Here is a 23,267-nt window from a genome sequence, read left to right as displayed (position 1 = left end):
TGAGTTTGATGAGAAATTGATGAGAAAATCCTGAGGGGATTAAGCGTGAAACAACTTATGGCGATTCACAATTTGCTGGGTATCTCTTTTCCTTGCCACAAGTGTCCAGTCGGTTTTGCCAATTAATACTGATGTGCATCATTCAAGCACTGTTATTTTAGCAGCTAAATCTGGCTCAAAAGTGTTTGTTTACATCTTTAGCTCCAATTTCTGTACCCTCTCCAAAGGCTTTGGAGAGGGTACAGACAAGATTTACCAGGATGTTGCCTGGTATGGAGGGCATTAGCTGTGAGGAGAGGTTGGAGAAACTTGGTTTGTTCTCACTGGAACAACAGAGGTTGAGGGGTGACCTGATAGAAGTCTACAGGATTATGAGGGTTATGGACAGAGTGGGTAGTCAGAAGCTTTTCCCAGGGTGGAAGAGTCAATTACTCGGGGGCATAGGTTTAAGGTGTGAGGGGCAAGGTTTAAAGGAGATGTACGAGGTAAGTATTTTTCACAGAGGGTGGTGATGCCTGGAATTCGCTGTCGGGGGACATAGTGGAAGCAAACACAATAGCGACTTTTAATGGCCGCCTGGATAAATACATGAATAGGATGGGAATAGAGGGATATGGTCCCCGGGAGGGTAGGGGGTTTTAGTTCACATAGGCAGCACATGGAGGGCTGAAGGGCCTGTTCCTGTGAAGTAATTTTCTTTGTTCTTTGTTTGTTCTTTGTTCTCACACAGCTGACTCCCCCAACATTTTGATACAAGCTAAGGAAAATATAAAATTGTCACTAATCAGGAGAACAATTGCTGATAGGGATATAATTAATGCTACTTTCTTTTTGCACACGATGTACTACTGGTCAGGACCAGCCAGTGGATTCATTGTCTGTTTTCTATTTGGATTTATTCTGATACTTGTGACATTGGTGGAACCAAGATTGGCAATTATACTGTCAACTCTTATAATTATAGGTGTTTACCAAATTATTGTGAACATGGTGGCGAATGCTCGCAGTCCTGGAGTACCTTTTACTGTGACTGTGCGGGGACTGGCTATACAGGGGAGACTTGCCACAGCTGTAAGTATCACTGGCATTACTTATTTTTCTCTTTAGAATATGAAGATGCAGTGAAGAAAAAGTGAGAGGGCATGGGATCCAAGGGGCTGCTGCCCGGTGGATCCAGAACTGGCTTTCCCAAAGGAGGCAGAGAGCGGGTATAGATGGGTCTTTTTCTAAATGGAGGTCGGTCACCAGTGGTGTGCCCCAGGGATCTGTTCTGGGACCCTTGCTGTTTGTCATTTTCATAAATGACCTCGATGAGGAAGCGGAAGGATGGGTTGGTAAGTTTGCCGACGACACGAAGGTTGGTGGGGTTGTGGATAGTCTGGAGGGATGTCAGAAGTTACAGAGGGACATAGATAGGATGCAAGACTGGGCGGACAAGTGGCAGATGGACTTCAACCCAGATAAATGCGTCGTGGTCCATTTTGGTAGGTCAAATGGGATGAAGGAGTACAATATAAAGGGAAAGGCTCTTAGTACTGTAGAGGATCAGAAGGACCTTGGGGTCCGGGTCCATAGGACTCTAAAATTGGCCCCGCAGGTGGAGGAGGTGGTTAAGAAGGCGTATGGTGTGCTGGCCTTTATCAATCGAGGGATTGAGTTTAGGAGTCCGGGGATAATGATGCAGCTATATAAGACCCTCGTCAGACCCCACTTGGAGTACTGTGCTCAGTTCTGGTAGCCTCACTATAGGAAGAAAGTGGAAAAGATTGAAAGGGTGCAGAGGAGATTTACAAGGATGTTGCCTGGATTGAGTGGCATGCCTTATGAGGATAGGCTGAGGGAGCTCGGTCTTTTCTCCTTGGAGAGACGAAGGATGAGAGGAGACCTAATAGAGGTGTATAAGATGTTGAGAGGCATAGATCGGGTGGACTCTCAGGCTTTTTCCTAGGGTGGAAATGTCTGCTACGAGAGGACACAGGTTTAAGGTGCTGGGGGGTAGGTACAGGGGAGATGTTAGGGGTAGGTTTTTCACACAGAGGGTGGTGGGCGAGTGGAAGGCGAACTCAATAGGGTCTTTTAAGAGACTCCTGGATGAGTACATGGAGCTTAATAGGATAGAGGGTTATAGGTAGGTCTAGAAGGTAGGGATGTGTTCGGCACAACTTGTGGGCCGAAGGGCCTGTTTGTGCTGTAGTTTTTCTATGTTTCTATGTTTTTGTTGCCAAAAAGAGCAGTTTAACTTGTATGTTGATAGTTCCAACCCTAGCGGTTCAAATGTCCCCATTTTAATTAAGAGCGTTGAATTGTAATCTTGAGGAAGATGTTAGTGCAAATTACTAATGGATTAAGATGAATTGTTCTGCTTCATCCCTTCAGTCAGGCAAAGTATTGTGTTACAATTCAGGTCAGAAACTCCAAAGTGTTTTATGAAGTCCACCTGGATCACAAGATTAGCACTTTGAATTTGGCTAGGGTGAGCATGAATATTTCACTTCAAGTGTGATTCAACTGATCCACTCGGATCAGTTAAGGATCTCTCCTTAAACCTATGCCCTATAGTTTTAGACTCCCCTACCATTGGGAAAAGATGTTGACTATTTAGCTGATCTATGCCCCTCATTATTTTATAGACCTGTATAAGATCACCCCTAAGCCTCCTGTGCTCCAGGGAAAAGTGTTCCAATCTATCCAGCCTTTCCTTATAACTCAAACCATCAAGCCCTGGTACCCATAGTAACCTCATTAACGCTTAGGTTCTTGGTAACACCATCACCGCTTGTTTTTTAAAAAATTCTTTAAGATCCATTGAATTTAATACTGATTCATTACACAGTTCACTCTGCTCACTCACTCTTCCCAGCTCACTCCAGACCAGTCCAAATGGTGATGAAAGCGGATAGCTAGATCCAGCCTCTCACACTTACAACCTTTTTCTGTCTCATTTAATGGTGTATATCTCTGACACTATCAGATCTTCCTTGTGCCAATTCATAGAATCATGGAATCCTACAGTGCAGAAGGAAGCCATTCGGCCCATCGAGTCTGCACCGACCACAATCCCACCCAGGCCCTATCCCCATAACCCCATGCATTTACCCTAGCTACTCCCCCTGACACGAGGGGGCAATTTAGCATGGCTAATCCACCTAACCCGCACATCTTTGAACTGTGAGAGGAAACCGGAGGAAACCCATGCAGACTCAGGGAGAATGTGCAAACTCCACACAGACAGTGACCCAAGCTGGGAATCGAACCCAGGTCCCTGATGCTGTGAGGCAGCAGAGCTAACCACTGTGCCACCGTGCCGCCAAGTGTGCATTTCTAATTTATATATTTTTTGCCAAAAGTGGAACTGCAGTCTTTGAGGGAAAAGGTGTTTGTTTGAGAGTCAAATGTACATAGATATTGAAAATCTTCCCCTGCCCAAATCCATCGAGCTGGGCTGCCATCTCTGTGGTTTCAAAATATTTTGGATTCAGGCAGATTTTCCTCATTGCATTTTGCAAGGACAATATAATGGGTGAGACAGTGGTATACTGAATTCTTCTACAGTGTTAATGAATGGTTAATGCTCCCCTCCACTCTGTATTTGTGCATGTCCGAGGTCTGGAAGGGGGACTGTGAATTCCGATGTTTCAGTGGAATGTATAAGGTGGTGCAGAGATATATGTTTAAACATCAAAGAACAAAGAAAATTACAGCACAGGAACAGGCCCTTCAGCCCTCCAAGCCTGAACTGACCATGGTACCCGACTGAACTAAAGCCCTCTACCCTTCCGGGGACTATATCCCTCTATTCCCATCCTATTCATGTATTTGTCCAGACGCCCCTTAAAAGTCACTATTGTATCTGCTTCCACTACCTCCCCCGGCAACGAGTTCCAGGCACTCATCACCCTCTGCGTGAGAAACTTGTCTCGTACATCTCCTTTAAACCTTGCTCCTCATGCCTTGAGCCTATGCCCCCGAGTAATTGACTCTTCCAACCTGGGAAAAAGCTTGTGACTATCCACCCTGTCCATGCCCCTCATACTCTTATAGACTTCTATCAGGTCATCCCTCAACCTCCGTCATTCCAGTGAGAACAAACCAAGTTTCTCCAACCTCTCCTCATAGCCAATGCCCTCCATACCAGGCAACATCCTGGTAAATCTTTTCTGCACCCTCTCCAAAGCCTCCGCATCCTTCTGGTGGTAACATTTGTTTTGTAGCCATAAGGTTTTCCACAAACAAGCTGGTCTGTGTTCAATGGGTTGCTGTCAGGACCCGTTCTCAGTAACTTAATATGGACTTGCAGACTTAAAAAAAGAAGGGACTTACATTGATATCGTGCCTTTCACAGCCTCAATTCATCCCAAACACATTAAAGCAATGAATTGCATTTTTGAAGTGTGGCCCCTTTAATAATGTAGGAAATACAGCAAATATTTTGCGCCGAGCAAACTCCCATAAGCAATGTTTGCAAAGTGATAATGATTTGATAATCAGTTACTGATATTTGTTAGGTGACAGATCTTGATCCCATTTTCCTTCAAAATATCCTGGAATATATCGTAGACTCCCTACAGTGCAGAAGGAGGCCATTCGGCCCATCGAGTCTGCACCGACCACAATCCCACCCAGGCCCTGTTCCCACAACCACACATATTTACCCTGCTAATCCCCCTGTCACTCGGTTCAATTTAGCATGGCCAGTCAACCTGACCCGCACATCTTTGGACTGAGGGAGGAAACTGGAGCACCCGGAGGAAACCCACGCAGACACGGGAAGAATGTGCAGAGTCCGCGCAGCTGGTGACCTTGTGGCCAGAATTGAACCCGGGTCCCTGGCGCTGTGAGGCAGCAGTGCCAACCACTGTGCCACCGTGCCGCCCCCGTGGGATCTTATATGTCTACCTGGAAGGGCGGCCAAAGACTTGATTTCATATTTGATGTGAAAGAAAGCTGCCAAAATCTTGCTGCAATTTACACCAGCGGGATCTTATGACACACCCCCACCGCTGCTTCCCGTGGTGAGGGGTGCGTTCAACGGCAAACCCCGTAGGCAACAGCGAGACCATAAGATCTCACTGCCAGTGGGGGGCATGCCACCTCCCTCTGCTGCGAAACACACCTTGGAGTGGGAGGAAAATCCCAGCCAGCATTTCTGACACACGATTGCATTGCTATGTCGTGCCGAGATCACAAACTCAAATCTTTGGATTGGGTCTTGGACCTATAACATTTTGGTGAGGATATAATATATTGGATCATGGTTGGCATCTATGAGAAGTCATCTGAGCAAGCAAAGGAAATTATTCCTTTTAATTTTAACAAAACTTGAGCTTCTTGAGCATATAACTTGTGTTAAACACATATCGATGTATGTAACACAGCGGAACTATACTAAATTAACAATAAGTCAGTGTCGCTCTGAAATGCTGAAAATGCGATAATAATATATTTTTTTATTCGTGGATCATGGGCGTCGCTGGCTGTCCAGCATTTACTGCCCCTCCCTAGTTGCCCTTGGAGGGCAATTGAGAGTCAACCGCATTGCTGTGGCTCTGGAGTCACATGTAGGCCAGACCGGGTAAGGACGGCAACTTTCATTCCCTAAGGACATTAATGAACTAGATGGGTTTTTCCCGACAATGGTTTCGTGATCATCAGTAGATTCTTAAATCCAGCTATTTTTTATTGAATTCAAATTCCACCATCTGCCGTGACCGGATTTGAACCCGGGTCCCCAGAACATTTGCTGAGTTTCTGGATTAATAGTCGGGTGATAATACCACGAGTCCATTGCCTCCCCCAAAGATATTCTAGCATATGAATAATTGAGTTCATTATTAAATCTGAGGATTATAATAAATTACTCTTTATGGAAAGGTTATAATATCTATCAGACCCATTGTGTTTTGAATGAAAAAATAATGAAATGATTTAAATAAAAGCACTTTTATTCTTACATATATATATATAGTTTTCAGACTCTTGATCTAAATGGAATTTGAGGTCAGTTGCCTTGAAAACATTTTCTTTTTGCTGGCCTGGGAATAAGCTGGAGGCAAAAGAGGTTTTTTCAACATTTCAGTCGAGTTTAAACAAGGTTAGTCAGTCTTGTGCCATATTCAGAGGGGTTATTGCGCTATTTGTCTGCGAGCAATCTGCAGCATAAATACAACCCGAGTCTCTTTGGAGCGATGGTGAGCTGGTAGCACTCTCCTGTCAGATGCAGAAGGTTGACCGTGCAAGCTCTACTCCGAGGAATTGAAGATATGATGAAGGTTGACATGCCAATATCGTAATGGTCGAGTGCTTCTTTCAAAGGGATGCCAATATTTGGATGAGACAGTAAACCGAGGATCAGTCTGTTGGTACAAGTTGATGTTTAATATTTCATGGCGTGATATCTGAAGATCGTTTGATGTCCTGGCCAATGCCCTCTGACAACGCCAGCGCAAACAGTTTAGTGAGTCTTTTCCTCAAACGTTGCTGTGTCCAAAATGCATTGGCTGAAAGAATGATGGAAGCAGGTTCGACAGAAACTTTCAAAAAGGAATTGAATGCCCACATAAATCATAGAATCATGCAATCATACAATCACTGCAGTGCAGAAGGAGGCCATTTGGCCCATCGAGCCTGCACTGGCAACAATCCCACCCACCCTGATCCTCGGTTTACTGTCTCATCCAAATATTGGCATCCCTTTGAAAGAAGCATTACGATATTGGCATGTCAACTTTCATCATATCTTCAATTCCTCGGAGTAGAGCTTGCACGGTCAACCTTCTGTATCTGACAGGAGAGTGCTACCAGCTCACCATCGCGCCAAAGAGACTCGGGTTGTATTTATGCTGCAGATTGCTCGCAAATAGCGCAATAACCCCTCTGAATATGGCACAAGACTGACCCAGATCCCACCCAGATCCTTATCCCCGTAACCCCACGTATTTACCCGGCTAATCGCCCTGACACGACGGGGCAATTTAGCATGGCCAATCGACCTAACCTGCACATCATTGAACTGGGAGGAGACCGGAGCACCCAGAAAAAACACACGCAGACACAGGGAGAACATGCAAATTCCACACGGACAGTCGCCCAATGCCGGAATTGAACCCAGGACCCTGGTGCTGTGAGGCAGCAGTGCTAACCACTGTGCTGCATAAAAAGGAGACATTTCCGGAATGATGGGGAAGTAGGCAGAGAGTTGGGTTAATTGGTAGTTCTTCCAAAGTGCAGGCACCAACATAATGCTATGGGTAGCGCCTTTCAATTCTGCTTGATTCTATGAAATGGCTGCACAACATCTACATGACAATAGTGACTGCAATTCAAAGTAATTAATTGCGTGAAGTGTCTTCAGTTGTTTCTGAGGTGCAATAACTCACTGCATGAATGTAAACCACACTTTAATTTGTGATCGGGCATAAACTTTGATAGATCTATATTCAACTCAAATACTGCTTGCTGATATCCTGTGATTTTGCTCAGGGAAAAATTAAGTAAAGTTTATTTATTAGTCACAAGTAAGGCTTACATTAACACTGCAACGAAGTTACTGTGAAATTCCCCTAGTCGCCACAGTCCGGCGCCTGTTCGGGTCAAGGCACCTAACTAGCACATCTTTCAGAATGTGGGAGGAAACCGGAGCATCCAGAAGAAACCCACGCAGACACGGGGAGAACATGCAAACTCCACACAGACAGTGACCCAAGCCGGGAATCGAACCCGGGTCCCTGGCGCTGTGAGGCAGCAGTGCTAGCCACTGTGCCACCATGCCGCCCCAAGTGCTCCCTACTAATTTTCTCTCTCTCTCTCTCTCACAATACTCTGTCGTGTCTACTAGACTCCTTTACGGACCTTGTTCTTGATTTGAGGTTCCAAATGCTTGACGTTAGCATGAACTATCCTGCGTTTGTTCTCAGATATGAGGCTAATTCTCAGTCGAATTCCATTGTGTTGTCTGAACAGAAGTTCAAACAGATGCTGACTGGTTTGTCACGGATAAGTTGATATAGCATGTTAGTTTTGAATTATGGATGGATTTTTTTTGGACTTGTTCATCACCTCTCCTTTAAGATTTGTGTTAAATTGAATATATTGAAGAATTACTCTGGAGACTGGGAACAACATCAACTACTTTGTTGATTTGTTGTGTAGTCCATAAACCAAGAATCTATTTTTTTGTATTTAATGGTTGAGAGGTGCTGAGTGTTCTTCATTTTCATTTCAACACCATTCAGCCCATCCAACACCGTTAGTATTCACTCCTTCCTCCACAGGCGCAGTGACAGCAATGTGTACCATCTACAAGATGCACTGCAACAACTCACAGAGGCAATAACTTACAAACATGCGACCTGTAACACCTAGAAAGGCAAGGACAGCAGGTACATGGGAACACCACCAACTGCTTGTTCCCATCCAAACCATGATGACCGTCCAGACTTGAATTATATCGCTGTTCCTTCACTATCACTGGGTCAATAACCTGGCACTCCCTCCCCAACAGTACTTGGGGTGTATCTATGCCACAGGGACTGCTGCATAGAATCACAGAATCCCTACAGTACAGAAGGAGGCCAATCAGCCCATCGAGTCTGTACCGACCACAACCCCACGCAGGCTCTTTCTATCCCCGTAATCCCACATATTTACCCTGCTTGTCCCCCTGACACTAGGGTTAATTTAGCATGGTCAATCCACCTAACCTGCACATCTTTGGACTGTGGGAGGAAACCAGAGCATCCAGAGGAAACCCACGCAGACACGGGGAGAATGTGCAAACTCCACACAGACAGTGACCCAAGCTGTGAATCGAACCTGGGTCCCTGGAGCTGTGAGGCAGCAGTGCTAACCATTGTGCCACCATCCCGCCCGAGTCAGTTGACCTCGGGCAGGATTTTCTGCCCAAAATGTTTGGCGGAATGAATCGGGGAGTTGAGACTGGGGATTCATTGACTGAGGCTATTAGATATGCACTTGCTGTACGGTCAATCTATAGATATGGTCCAAAAACTGAAAAGTAGGTTTCACCCTGAGTGGCTCCTTTTGGGCTGGCACAGAGCGATGGGCTGAACAACCTCTTTCTCTGCCATGAATTTCTATGATTCTGTTATTCACTGTAAATAATGGCGTACTCGATGAAACACTTGATCTGTTGTGCAAAGGAAAATGGAGGCATTGTCGAAGATAACAAATTTGATCAGTGTACATTGAGCAGCGACAATGTGCTAGTAAATGCAAAATCTTCACCATATCACAAGCTACGTACCCATGTATCTAATCTGCTTCTCCTGAACACAATAGAGTGTATGTGATTGGGAGTAATGCCCATCTTTATGGATGAGAGAGATGATAGGGTTGTTGCCCCATTTTCCATCCCTTACCTGACCAGAGACATTTGCCTTTGAAAGAAAAGTGTTTCAACCAACCGAGTGCTGTAGTAGGCATATTATCGGTTTCTTGTCAGTATTTGAAAAAGGATAGATGTATATTGCTGAACATGCAAAATGTACACTGTACATGCATGCAAACACATGTACGCACGCATCCACGCACACACACGCACACACACACACACACACACAGCGGTTAGCGCTCCTGCCTCACAGCGCCAGGGACCCGGGTTCAATTCTCGGCTTGCATCATTATCTGTGCGGAGTTTGCACGTTCTCCCCATGTCTGCGTGGGTTTCCTCCGGGTGCTCCAGTTTCCTCCCACGGTTTGAAAGATGTGCTGGTTAGGTGCATTGACCATGCTGAATTCTCCCTCATTGTACCCAAACAGGTGCCAGAGTGTGGCGACTAGGGGATTTTCACAGTAACTTCATTGCGGTGTTAATGTAAGCCTCCTTGTGACGCTAAGAAATAAACTTTAACTTAAACACAAACATGAAAATGTGATTTCAAAAAAGAGGCAACATGCACACTTAGGTCCTAAATGTGCAAAAATATCATCATCATATCAGTTCACTTCTTTCGATATAAAGGCTTAAAAGACTGTAGCCCTCTGATTCCCTTTTTGGTCCACTGAGGAAATAGAGGTTGGAGGTTTATGAAGACAGTTTCGTAGTGTCTCACTGCTTGCGGTAGTGGTTTATCTGGCCTCACTCTAGTTCAGGCACAGTTGAACCCTGCAGCAGAAACTTGGATTATCTCCTCAAATAGGTGTGTAAAGTCAGCCCAAATTATTTGTCTCCTGGTGAACTTTAGGCTCCTGTTCTTCTTCTTCTTCTTTCCCCCTGTTGCATCCAAAAATGTGTCTTATCAAACGTCCTTCATCAGAAACCTGGTTCTGCCATGCTATCACACTGTCTGTTTGTTCATTGTCCTCACAAATGGTCTGTGATGGCTTGGCCATTAACACACAGTGGTCATAAAGTCATAGAGTCATAGAGGTTTACAGCATGGAAACAGGCCCTTCGGCCCAACTTGACCATACTGCGCCTTTGTTTAAACCACTAAGCTTGTCCCAATTTCCTGCGTTTGGCCCATATCCCTCTATAGCTATCTTATGCATGTAACTGTCTAAATGCTTTTTAAAAGACAAAATTGTACCCACCTCTCAGTGGTGTTTGGGTTTCATCCATTTTCATGTCTTTGTGATAAAATGTTATTACTTCACACCCATTCAGTGGAATTCCACACCACAGCTCAGAAGTTCAGAAGTCCAGTGTCAACTTGTTTTTGCAACTAATTGAATGAAGGCAGGCATCAATCCAACATGAACTATCTGTTGTATTTTAGTGACTTCTCAATTAAAATGTCCCGAAAGTTGCAATTTAATGTCTTATCCAGACAGGCAGGCTAGCTTCATGGGCCTTGTGCAGTTCCATGTAGACTGACAGAAAATAAGAAAGGAAATAAGAAAGGAAATAAGTTGACCTCTCAACTCCATTTTGTTTCAGAAGCAGAGTGCCCATTTTCCATTTTGTTTTTAAGCTAAAATGTTCATTTCAAATAAATCCATGAGTCCATGTTGTGTGACCTTAAGGTATTTTTTTTGTATCCTAGCACCTATACCTTCTTAACAACTGCATCCTATTTCATTTGTTCGCCTAGCTTTGAAACCTTTCCTAAAATTCTGCCCTATCACCTGACAAAACACCTCAAATATTACTGTCTGCCATTGAATTCTTCTGCTTTTCTCACCCTCATTGCTGAATACTTCCTCTACACAACACCATAGCCCCACCTGTGTTTGCATTTCCTTGTGCCAATGTCCTATGTTAAGAACCCCACTGATGTTAAATGCAAGGTTATCCCAAAACCCAGATGGGTAACTTGGAACATCGGTCCTTAGTCGTGCATATTTTCAATTTGGTAAAATGTGAGGAAAGATATGCAAACCAGTGAGGAACAACTGGGTCTTGTTGCTTTCAATTAATAAAGAATATCAATGAACTAAAATGAATCACGCAACAAGAAAGACTACAATCTACTACAACAGTACACTTAACTACAATATGGCTGTGCAACACAGTATCTCATGAAGTTAACCCCTGTTCCCAAATATCTATATTCCTGAACTGAGAAACACTATTTCCCAAAACACATCCAATATTATTTAACCCTCCAAGCAAATGTTTTAAATTCAATTGTGGGACATGGGCATCGCTGGCTGACCTGTATTTATTGCCAGTTGCCCTTGAGAAGGTTGAGGTGAGCTGCCTTCTTGAAATGCTACAATCCTGTGGTGAACCATTGTTGGTTCCCACTGGATAGTACTGAGCCAGGGTCTGGCCAGTACTACAAGGATGTACATATGTTACTGTTGGGTTGTGCTACTTGTTGCTGTTGGGGTTAGGGTGGGGTTGTTACACCTTTGTACTGTAGTGTTGTGGCACATCCCAGTCGGGCTCCGCCTCCTGGGAGATGTATAAAGGTCCCTGCTCTGGCTGGGACCCCTCAGTCTGGGATCATGGATATAATTATTGGCTGCTTCATTACAGTAAATAAAAGCCTTTATTTCCTGAGCATCTAGCCTCGTATTTGATAACGCGCATCAATTTTATTTACTGTTGTTAAACTCTCGTCGAGGAAAAAAAAAGAAGGAGAGAATGGAGCAGATCCTGAAGCCGGAACGCCTTACACTCGATCCACGTGCGGTGGGCGCCTCTAACACATTCGACCACTGGCTGAAGTGCTTCAAAGACTACCTGGCAGCCTCCGCAGCGGTCACCACAGATGATGACAGACTCCGGGTCCTCCATGCGAGGGTAAGCGACACTGTCTACCTCGCGATCCGTGCGGCCACCGATTACACAAAGGCCCTCGAGCTTCTGAAGAAGCGTTATATCAAACCGCCCAATGAAATACACGCTCGTTACCTCTTAGCCACTCGATGACGGCAGTCTGGCAAAACGATGGAGGAATATGCGAACGAGCACCTACAGCTAGCCAGGGGCTGTAACTGCAAAGCTGTGTCGGCTGAGCAGAGCATGAACGACCTCGCCCGAGATGCGTTTGTGGCGGGAGTCGGATTGTCGTACATTCGACTTAAACTATTGGAGAAAGGTAACCTTGACCTTACCCAGGCAATCGAGCTAGCGGAGATGCTGGAGACGGCCTCCAAAAGCTTAGTATTGTATCCGGAAGACCACGTGGAGACAACGTGGCAGGAGCAGTCGCCTATCCCTCCTCGTCCATCGGGTTCGAAATGCTGCGTAATGGCGTGCTCACACTCGGGCCAGACGACGGCAGCAGCTCCGGGCGGCCCGCGGTGTTACTTCTGTTGGGGAGCGAAGCATACTCGGCAACGGTGTCCCGCTAAGGCTGTGTTGTGCTCCGCCTGCGGTAAGAAAGAGCACTATTCGAAAGTGTGCCGATCTAAATCTAGGAACGGCAGTGCGGCCTGCGATTCTTCAGAGCTCGGCTCTTCGTCGTCGAAATCATCGAGGGGTTCGTCCACGTGCGAGGCCAGGACGACGCCATTACGGTCGACGGAGTCGGAGATGTGTGACCATCAGGGGTCGCTGAGTTTGGTGCCATCACCCACGTGCGACCTATGGGAGCGGCCATGTTGGTCGGCACCGACCGCAAACGACCAGCAGGGGTCCTCCTCGTCGTTTTCAGCTGCCTGAAGTGGCGCTCATGAACCAACGGTGGCGTCGATCATCCTGGACCAGGCCAAGCCTCATAGACTTGACAAATCTACGATGAACATCCAGCTAAATGACCACGTGATTTATTGTCTGTTTGACAGCGGGAGCACTGGGAGCTTTATCCACCCAGACACTGTGAAGCGGTGTGGACTCCGGATTCAACCTGCCAAACAGACAATCTCTATGGCACGAGGTCCCGGTCTGTCACCGTGCTAGGGAGTTGCGTGGTAACTTTGACGGTGCAAGGCGCAGTTTATGAGTGTTTCAAGCTCCTAGTGTTGCCGTACCTTTGCGCGCCAATACTTCTCGGACTAAACTTCATGGTCCACTTGAGGAGTGTAACCCTACAGTACGGTGGGCCACTCCCTTCACTGGCAGTGGGAAAACAGCAGCAGCCTCCAAATTGCCTGTAGCCTCTCGACGCTGAAGATCACCACACCCTCCCTGTTCCAGAATCTTGTGCCAGGCTGCAAGCCCATTGCGACTAAAAGTAGGCGTTACAGCGCTGAGGATCGGATCTTCATTCGATCTGAGGTTCAGCGGCTCCTCAAAGAAAGGATCATACAACCCAGCGCTAGTCCGTGGAGGGCGCAGGTCGTGGTGGTCAAGAGCGGGAACAAACCCCGGATGGTCATTGACTATAGTCAGACCATTAATCGATACACGCAGCTGGATGCATATCCTCTCCCGCGCATTTCTGATATGGTCAATCAGATTGCGCAGTACCGGGTGTTCTCCACCATAGACCTCAAGTCTGCCTACCACCAACTCCCCATTCGCCCAGAGGACCGACAATACACGGCTTTTGAGGCGGATGGTCGCTTGTATCACTTTCTCAGGGTTCCCTTTGGTGTCACCAATGGGGTCTCGGTCTTCCAGCGTGCTATGGACCGAATGGTGGACCAGAACGGGCTGCGGGCTACCTTCCCGTACCTGGATAATGTCACCATCTGCGGCCATGACCAGCAGGACCACGACACGAATCTCCTGAATTTCCTACGCACTGCATCTCGCCTGAATTTGACCTGCAACAGGGAGAAATGTGTGTTTCGTACGCGCCTTTTAGCCATCCTAGGATACGTGGTGGAAAACGGGGTCATTGGCCCTGATCCAGACCATATGCGCCCCCTTTCTGAACTTCCCTTGCCCACTAGTGCAAAAGCACTGAGAAGATGCTTAGGCTTCTTCTCTTATTATGCGCAGTGGGTTCCCAATTACGCGGACAAAGCCCGTCCGCTCATTAAGTCCACGACTTTTCCCCTAACGCCAGAGACCCGATTGGCCTTCGATAAATTAAAAGCCGACATCGCGAAAGCTACGATGCACGCTGTTGACGAGTTCATCCCCTTTCAGGTGGAGAGCGATGCATCTGATTTCGCCCTGGCCACCACACTTAACCAGGCGGGCAGGCCCGTCGCATTTTTTTCCCGCACCCTCCAAGGCCCCGAAATCCGGCATTCAGCGGTGGAAAAGGAGGCCCAGGCCATTGTGGAGGCCGTCAGACACTGGCGCCATTACTTGGCGGGAAAACGGTTCACCCTGACCACGAACCAGCGGTCCGTGGTGTTCATGTTTAATAACACGCAGAGGGGCAAGATCAAGAATGACAAGATCTTGCGGTGGAGAATTGAACTCTCCACCTATAACTACGACATCATGTACCATCCAGGGAAACTCAATGAGCCCTCGGATGCCCTCTCGCGTGGAACATGCGCCAGTATACAGGAGGAACGTTTGCAGGCTCTCCATAATGACCTATGCCATCCTGGGGTCACTCGGCTCTACCACTTTATAAAAGCCCGCAACCTGCCCTACTCGGTGGAGGACGTCAGGTCCGTAACAAGAAGCTGTCGGGTTTGCGCAGAATGCAAACCGCACTTTTACCGACCTGACCGGGCACATTTAGTCAAGGCCACTCGTCCCTTCGAGAGACTGAGTGTCGATTTTAAGGGCCCTCTTCCCTCAACAGATCGGAATGTGTACTTCCTCAATATCATTGACGAGTACTCTAGGTTCTCTTTTGTTGTTCCCTGCTCTGATACATCCGCTGCCACGGTTATCAAGGCATTCCGTGATCTCTTTACCCTGTTCGGGTACCCCGGCTACATTCACAGCGACAGGGGCTCGTCGTTCATGAGCGATGACTTGAGGCAATTCCTGCTCTCATACGGGATTGCCTCTAGTAGGACCACGAGCTACAACCCTAGGGGTAACGGACAGGTGGAACGTGAGAATGCTACAGTCTGGAAGGCTGTCTTACTGGCGTTGAAGTCAAAAATTCTTCCAGTCTCCCGTTGGCAAGAGGTGCTCCCTGATGCGCTCCATTCTATTCGCTCCCTCCTGTGTACGGCAACCAATGCTACTCCCCATGAGAGGATGTTTTCATTCCCTCGGAAGGCTTCCTCGGGGACCTCATTACCGTCTTGGTTGACGTACTCAGGACCTGTCCTCCTGCGGCGACATGTAAGGGCCCGCAAGTCCGACCCGTTGGTCGAACAGGTCCATCTCCTCCATGCCAACCCTCAGTATGCCTATGTGGCATACCCTGACGGGCGAGAGGACACGGTCTTGATCCGAGACCTGGCGCCAGCAGGGGACGTAGCAACCCCTGTCGCTCTCATACCCCCTGTTACAAACCCCTTAACTCTTGGGTTGTGCTCCTTGTTGCTGTTGGGGTTAGGGTGGGGTTGTTACACCTTTGTACTGTAGTGTTGTGGTACATCCCAGTCGGGCTCTGCCTCCTGAGAGAGGTATAAAGGTCCCTGCTCTGGCTGGGACCCCTCAGTCTGGGATCGTGTATATAATTATTGGCTGCTTCATTACAGTACATAAAAGCCTTTATTTCCCGAGCATCTAGCCTCGTGTTTGATAACGCGCATCAAATACACATGCTGTGGGTTAACCCAGTGCTGTTCGAGAGGGAATTCCAGGATTTGATCCAGTGACTGCGAAGGAACAGCGATGTATTACCAAGTTAGGAAGGTGAGTGGCTTGGAGGGAAACTTGCAGGTGGTGGTGTTCCCATGTATCTGCTGCCCTTGTCCTTCTAGATGGAAGTGGTCATGAGTTTGAAGGATAGAACTGAGGTGAGGAGAAATTTCTTCACCCAGAGGGTGATGAAGGTGCGGAATTCACTACCACAGAAAGTAGTTGAGGCCAAAATGTTCTCTGATTTCAAGAAGAAATTAGATATAGCTCTTGAGGCTAAAGGGATCAAGGGATATGGGGGGAAGGAGGGGATCAAGATATTGAATTCATTGATCAGCCATGATCAAAATGAATGGCGGAGCAGGCTCGAATGACCTACTCCTGCTTCCAGTTTCTATGTTTCCATGAAAAATACAACCTAAGGATCTTTGGTGCATTTCTGCAGTGCATCTTGTAGATAGTGCACACTGCGGAGTTTGCATGTTCTCCCCATGTCTGCGTGGGTTTCCTCCGGGTGCTCCGGTTTCCTCCCATAGTTCAAAGATGTGCAGGTTAGGTTGATTGGCCATTCTAAGTTGGAGACTTTACACATCTTTTTAGCCTGTCTTGATGCTCTCTCCACTCACATTGTTTTGTTTCTTAAAGACTTGATTCGTTGTAAGTATTCGCATTCCAACCATTATTCATGTAAATTGAGTTTGTGTCTTTATATGCTCTCTTTGTGAACAGAATTCCCACTCACCTGAAGAAGGGGCTTGCAGTTCCGAAAGCTTGTGTGGCTTTTGCTACCAAATAAACCTGTTGGACTTTAACCTGGTGTTGCTAAACTTCTTACTACATTCTAAATTGACCATAGTGTCAGGGGGATTAGCAGGGTAAAGGGTGTATGTGGGATTGTGGTCGATGCAGACTCGATGGGCCAAATGGTGTCCTTCTGTACTGTAGGGATTCTATGATTCTCTGCTGCTACTAAACGCCGGTGGTGGCGGGAGCGAATGTTTGTGGATGTCGTGCCAATCAAGCGGGCTGCTTTGTCCTGGATGGTGTCAAGCCTCGTGAGTGCATCCAGCATATAGTTACCCCCCACAGGTTATGTTCCAGTTTGGGAAAGCCTTCTTCAGTTCAGCGATTCTTCTCTGACACCAATTATAAAAAAAAGCAGCTTTTTTTCACCACCTTGTTTTGTTTGGGAGAGTGTGTTGTCTCCAGCTGGGTTTAGCTATGGTAGAAGCTGTTCCTCTCCTCCTGTATTCCGCTGTCCTGCTAGGGTTATACCGTTTCTTCCCTTTGATGTTATGCTATCACAATAAGACCTTGGACCAGGCTTTTATCATGTAGATGCCAATTATATTCTTATCTCTCCACTTTGAACTCACCTCTTCTGCAGTTCTAACACTTACTTCTAAACACTATTATTCAACCCCCGAGTCCTTGATATAAACAATGCGGATAGGCTAATTTGCATATCAAAGAACCCCTTCAAACTGATGCACTCTAATCAATCTCATTTATCGCTTCATTTTATCCAAATTTAATTTTCCATCTTTATTTTGCTGATTTCTTCCTTTTATTCCAATATTTTGACACCTCGTACATGTTGCGTAGCTGAGTTGACATTCTGACAGGAAGGGAAGGAGAGACAAGCAGCTCTCCCTGCGTTACCTTTGTCCTACTGTTTGAGTGCCAGAGTTTGACTCCACAATTGTGTCAACTGTACCTTCATGAGGAACACTCACATTTATGAGTTTAAAAATCTGCTGGTATAAATGCCACTTCAGTGCTTTGAACACATGGGGCAGGATTTTCCCATCCCGCCCGCTGCGGGAATTGTCGCAGGCAGGACACGGACCGTGCAAAGGTCCGTTGACCTCAAGTGGGATTTTCCGGCTTTGGGACAAGTGCGGCCACAAAGTCCCGCCCATGATTCTAGACTGACACTTGCAGGGCAGTACCGAGGGAGTGCCACAGTTTGTTTGTTTATTTTTTAGTGTCACAAGTAGGCTTACATTAACACTGCAATGAAGGTCTCCTCAGCGCCACATTCCAGCACCTGTTCGGGTACACTGAGGGAGAATTTAGCATGGCCAATGCACTTAACCTGCACATCGTTTGGACTGTGGGGAGAAACTGGAGCACCTGAGGAAACCCGCGCAGACACGGGGAGAACGTGGAGATTCTGCACAGAAATTGACTCAAGCCAGGAATCGAACCCTGATCCCTGCCGGTGTGAGGCAGCAGTGCTAACCACTGTGCCACCGTGCCATTCTTTCCACAGTGTGGTGACCAGAACGGCACACAGTACTCCAATTGTGGCCTAACCAATTGTGGCAGCCGTGCTAACCACTCTGCTGCAGATGGTCTTTTTGATGATGGTTTGAACCCCCACTTAATCCCACTCCACTGAGCAGAACCAATCCCCTGGCTCTGTGTTGAAGAAGAGCAAAGGAGTTATGCTAGTGTGTTGGTGAATAAATATTTATCAGTAAGAAGTCCAACAGGTTTATTTGGTATCACAAGCTTTCGGAGTGCTGCTCCTTCATCAGGTGAGTGGAGAGTTGGGTTCACAAACAGAGCATATATAGACAAAGACTCAATTCCAAGATAATGGTTGGAATGCGAGTCTTTACAGGTAATTAAGTCTTTACAGGTACAGACAATACGAGTGGAGAGAGGGATAATCACAGGTTAAAGAGGTGTGAATTGTCTCAAGTCAGGACATTTAGTAGGGTTTTGCAAGCCCAGACCAAATGGTGGGGGTTACATGTAGCGTGACATGAACCCAAGATCCCGGTTGAGGCCGTCCTCATGTGTGCGGAACTTGGCTATCAGTTTCTGCTCAGCGATTCTGCGTTGTCGTATGCCTTGAAGGCCACCTTGAAGAACGCTTACCCGAAGATCAGAGGCTGAATGCCTTGACTGCTGAAGTGTTCCCCGACAGGAAGGGAACACTCCTACCTGGTGATTGTCGAGCAGTGTCTGTTCATCTGTTGTCATAGCGTCTGCATGGTCTCACCAATGTACCATGCCTTCCTGCAGAGTATCAGGTAGACAACATTGGCCAAGTGGCATAAGTAATAATTGTGTACCCGGTGGGTGGTGTTCTCAGGTGAGATGATGGCATCCGTGTCGATGATCTGGCATGACTTGCAGAGGTTGCCGTGGCAGGGTTGTGTGGTGTTGTGGTCGCTGTTCTCCTGAAGGCTGGGTAGTTTGCTGCGAACAATGGTCTGTTTGAGTTATTTATCAGTCAGTTATCCCAATAATATGATCACCTGAGGTTTATCAAGTTGCTGTTTGCGGGAGCTTCGATGTGGAAATGGATTGTCATGTTTCCTTCAATAAATAATTTCAAAAGTGAAGTGTTTTGGACATTCCAAAGTCATTAAACATGCCATATAAGTTTAATTCCAATTTTGTAACAGAAAGGAGCAGTGACAATAATGATTAAAGATGCTCCCCTTTGCTTCCTGCCTACCCTATTCCCTCCTCCTCCACCAGCATGTAAGAGGACATCTAATTGCTACACAGGAGTGGAAGATGTTGAGTAGGCGGTAAGTAAGATTAGAGTGCATCGCGAACTGGATACTTGAAGAGACTGGTTTTTAAGTAGCTTTGAAGAAAAGTCAAAAGGTGGCAAGGTAGAAAGTCCAAAGAACACGGGGTTTAATGACAAAAGGAATCCTCTGTGATAATAGAGTAAAGGGAATTGGGGCAGTCATCGAGGAGTGGATTGTGTTGGTTGGGATGGGTGACGAGCAATTATGGCTCATTTCAGTGGGGTAAATGCCAACCTCCAGCTGTTTCCAACCCTGCTCTGATAAACATCAACCAAGATTCTCCGAACAATAGTGATCCAGGTCCAGAATCATTCCTGGCGCTGTGAGGCAGCAGTGCTAACCATTGTGCCACCATGCTGAGTTGTCATGGTCTGTCTGTCCAATATTCCTGCAGAGGGCGGGACCGGAAGATTTAGGCCTCTTGTTTCTGTCAGAACGGTCTTAAAGAATGAGTTGTGAAAATTTCAGTTGAGGTTGCTGACAACAGTGAAAAAGAGAGAAATAATTAGAGAATAAGAGGTGCTGTTATTGAGTCCTTGAACCAGATAAATCACAAGTTTCTTGAAAGAAAATAATGCATGGAGAACGATCAGAGAAAACTAAACCACTTCATTATAAATGACAAATATCTCAAAGCATTTCATGTGCAATCAATGGCTCTGTGAGCAGCACCTGTTGTTTTGTTGGTGAACTTGGCAGTCATTTCTGCACAGCAAGAGCCCACAGAGATCAATGAATTGTTATTTTGACTGGATATTCTGCTTTTGATGTTGACTGAGAAAGGAGACTGGGAGGGTGTGCTGCCACTTTTCAGAGAGTGCTAAGGGATTTTGAATATGAACTTGAACATCTGTTTAAAGTCTCAGATAAAAGACAGTCAGAGTAGAAGAGCAGAATTTTGTTTGAAAGATGTGAAACTTATAAATGTTGACGTTCAGAGACACTTGGATACGTTCATACCAAGAACACAGAAAGTGCGCATGTAGATCCTGTCAGAAATTAGGAAGTAAAATGGCACGTTGGGATTTCATCAGCAAGTAGATTGGAACACAATAGTGGGAGAGTCTCAAACAAGGGGCGGCACAGTGGTTAGTGCTGCTGCCTCACAGCGCCAGGGACCCAAGTTCAATTCTGGACTTGGGTGACTGTGTGGAGTTTGCACATTGTCTGCAAGATGTACCACGCATTGTGTGGGTTTCCTCCGGGTGCTCCAGTTCCCTCACACTCCCAAGATCAACAGGTTAGGTGAATTGACCATGTTAAATTGCCCATTAGTGTCAGGGGGATTAGCAAGGTAAATATGCGGTGTTGCGGGGATAGGGCCTGGGTGGGATTATTGTCGGTGCAGCCTCGATGGGCCAAATGGCCCCCTTCTGCACTGTGTGAATTCTATGAATCGAAGGGGAATATAGTTGCAAGGCTAATTTAAAACTGAGGTGTATAGAAATTTATTCTTGCGGAGGGTGGTGAATCTTTGGAATTCTCTGCCCCAAAGGATAGTGGAGACTGGATCATTAGAAATATTTAAAGTGAAGGTGGATAAATATTTGATGGGTCGAGGAATAGAGGGCTGTGGAGAAATGGCAGAGAAAAGGAGTTGAGGCCGACATAGATCAGCGATGATCGTATTAAATGGCGGGGAGGTTTGAAGGGTCTTGTTGTCTACTCTTGACTCTATTTCTTGTGCTAGGGATCAGATTAGAAACTATTATGAAGTTAGCCTAGACATTAGTGCGATTCTATTGACCCACTAGGAAGTTTTTTTATTAAAACAAACTTTATTCAACAATACAGTTTAACGATAACAAAAAGGAATTAACCTAATTTTTACCAGCTAAATATTTAAAATGATAAGATATAATTCTTAACTGCTAGCCATCTCAATTAGTTCCAATTCAAGCAATATTCCCCATAGACGTAAAATCCTCTTCAGTATCAGTGAGCAAAACACATGGGCTTAGGTGGGTTGCTAGTCCTCCAGCCTTTTAACACCCCTGGACAGAGATACAGAAAGACACATGTCTTCTGACTCTCAGCCAGCAGCCTCCAGAGGAGGATGTGTCTTTAAACACATTGGAGGATAGCCAATGTGGTCCCGTTATTTAAGAAGGGTAGGAAGGATAACCCGGGTAATTATAGGCCGGTGAGCTTGACGTCCGTGGTGGGGAAGTTGTTGGAGAAGATTCTTAAAGATAGGATGTATGCGCATTTAGAAAGGAATAAACTCATTAACGATAGTCAACATGGTTTTGTGAGAGGGAGGTCATGCCTCACGAACCTGGTGGTGTTTTTTGAAGAAGTGACCAAAATGGTTGACGAAGGAAGGGCCGTGGATGTTGTCTATATGGACTTTAGTAAAGCGTTTGACAAAGTCCCTCATGGTAGGCTAGTGAAAAAGGTTGGATCCCATGGGATAAAGGGGGAGGTGGCTAGATGGGTGGAGAACTGGCTTGGTCATAGAAGACAAAGGGTGGTAGTGGAAGGGTCTTTTTCCGGCTGGAGGCCTGTGACTAGTGGTGTACCGCAGGGCTCTGTATTGGGACCTCTGCTGTTTGTGATTTATATAAATGATCTGGAAGAAGGAGTAACTGGGGTGATCAGTAAGTTTGCGGACGACACAAAACTGGCAGGACTTGCAGATAGTGAGGAACATTGTCAGAGGCTACAGAAGGATATAGATAGGCTGGAAATTTGGGCAAGGAAATGGCAGATGGAGTTCAATCCTGATAAATGCGAAGTGATGCATTTTGGTGGGAATAATGTAGGGAGGAGCTACACGATAAATGGAAGAACCATAAAGGGTGTAGAGACGCAGAGGGACCTGGGTGTGCAAGTCCACAGATCTTTGAAGGTGACGTCACAGGTGGAGAAGGTGGTGAAGAAGGCATATGGCATGCTTGCCTTTATAGGACGGGGCATAGAGTATAAAAGTTGGGGTCTGATGTTGCAGATGTATAGAACGTTGGTTCGGCCGCATTTGGAATACTGCGTCCAGTTCTGGTCGCCACACTACCAGAAGGACGTGGAGGCTTTGGAGAGAGTACAGAGGAGGTTTACCAGGATGTTGCCTGGTATGGAGGGGCTTGGTTATGAGGAGAGATTGGGGAAACTGGGGTTGTTCTCCTTGGAAAGACGGAGGATGAGGGGAGACTTAATAGAGGTGTATAAAATTATGAAAGGCATAGATAGGGTGAACGGTGGGAAGCTTTTCCCCGGGTCGGTGGTGACGTTCACGAGGGGTCATAGGTTCAAGGTGAAGGGGGGGAGGTTTAACACAGATATCAGAAGGACATATTTCACACAGAGGGTCGTGGGGGCCTGGAATGTGTTGCCGGGCAAGGTGGTGGAGGCGGACACACTGGGAACGTTTAAGACTTATCTAGACAGCTATATGAACGGAGTGGGAATGGAGGGATACAAAAGAGTGGTCTAGTTTGGACCAGGGAGCGGCGCGGGCTAATTGTTCCTGGTTTCTCGTTTCAAGGCTTCATTCTACGATCATCTTGCTGGTGCCAGTACAGAGTGAGACTGCGGATAGTTGGGAACCTGTCTCGGGGGCAGGGAATTCATATGGTGTTCGTGGAAGTGGAAATGACTAGGGTTGGGAAGCATTTTCCGATCGGGGCCATTGTGATCTCCTGGACTCGTTTCGATCGCCTCAGGGGGTCGGAGAGGAATTTCCCAGATTT

General features: G+C 46.5%; 1 protein-coding gene across 1 annotated transcript in view; it reads left to right on the top strand.

Moving 5' to 3' along the window:
• The window catches only part of LOC144504123 (contactin-associated protein-like 5), a 922,207-nt gene that overhangs the window by 496,338 nt on the left and 402,602 nt on the right, over nucleotides 1-23,267 (top strand). The window contains exon 11 of the mRNA XM_078229299.1: nucleotides 965-1,071. Within this exon, the coding sequence (XP_078085425.1) occupies nucleotides 965-1,071 (107 nt within the window). The remainder of the gene's footprint in view (nucleotides 1-964; nucleotides 1,072-23,267) is intronic.

Source organism: Mustelus asterias, chromosome 14, assembly GCF_964213995.1.
Source record: "Mustelus asterias chromosome 14, sMusAst1.hap1.1, whole genome shotgun sequence".
NCBI lineage: Eukaryota > Metazoa > Chordata > Chondrichthyes > Carcharhiniformes > Triakidae > Mustelus > Mustelus asterias.
The sequence above is the reverse complement of the archived record's forward strand: the minus strand, read 5'-3'. Positions and strand labels throughout refer to the sequence as shown.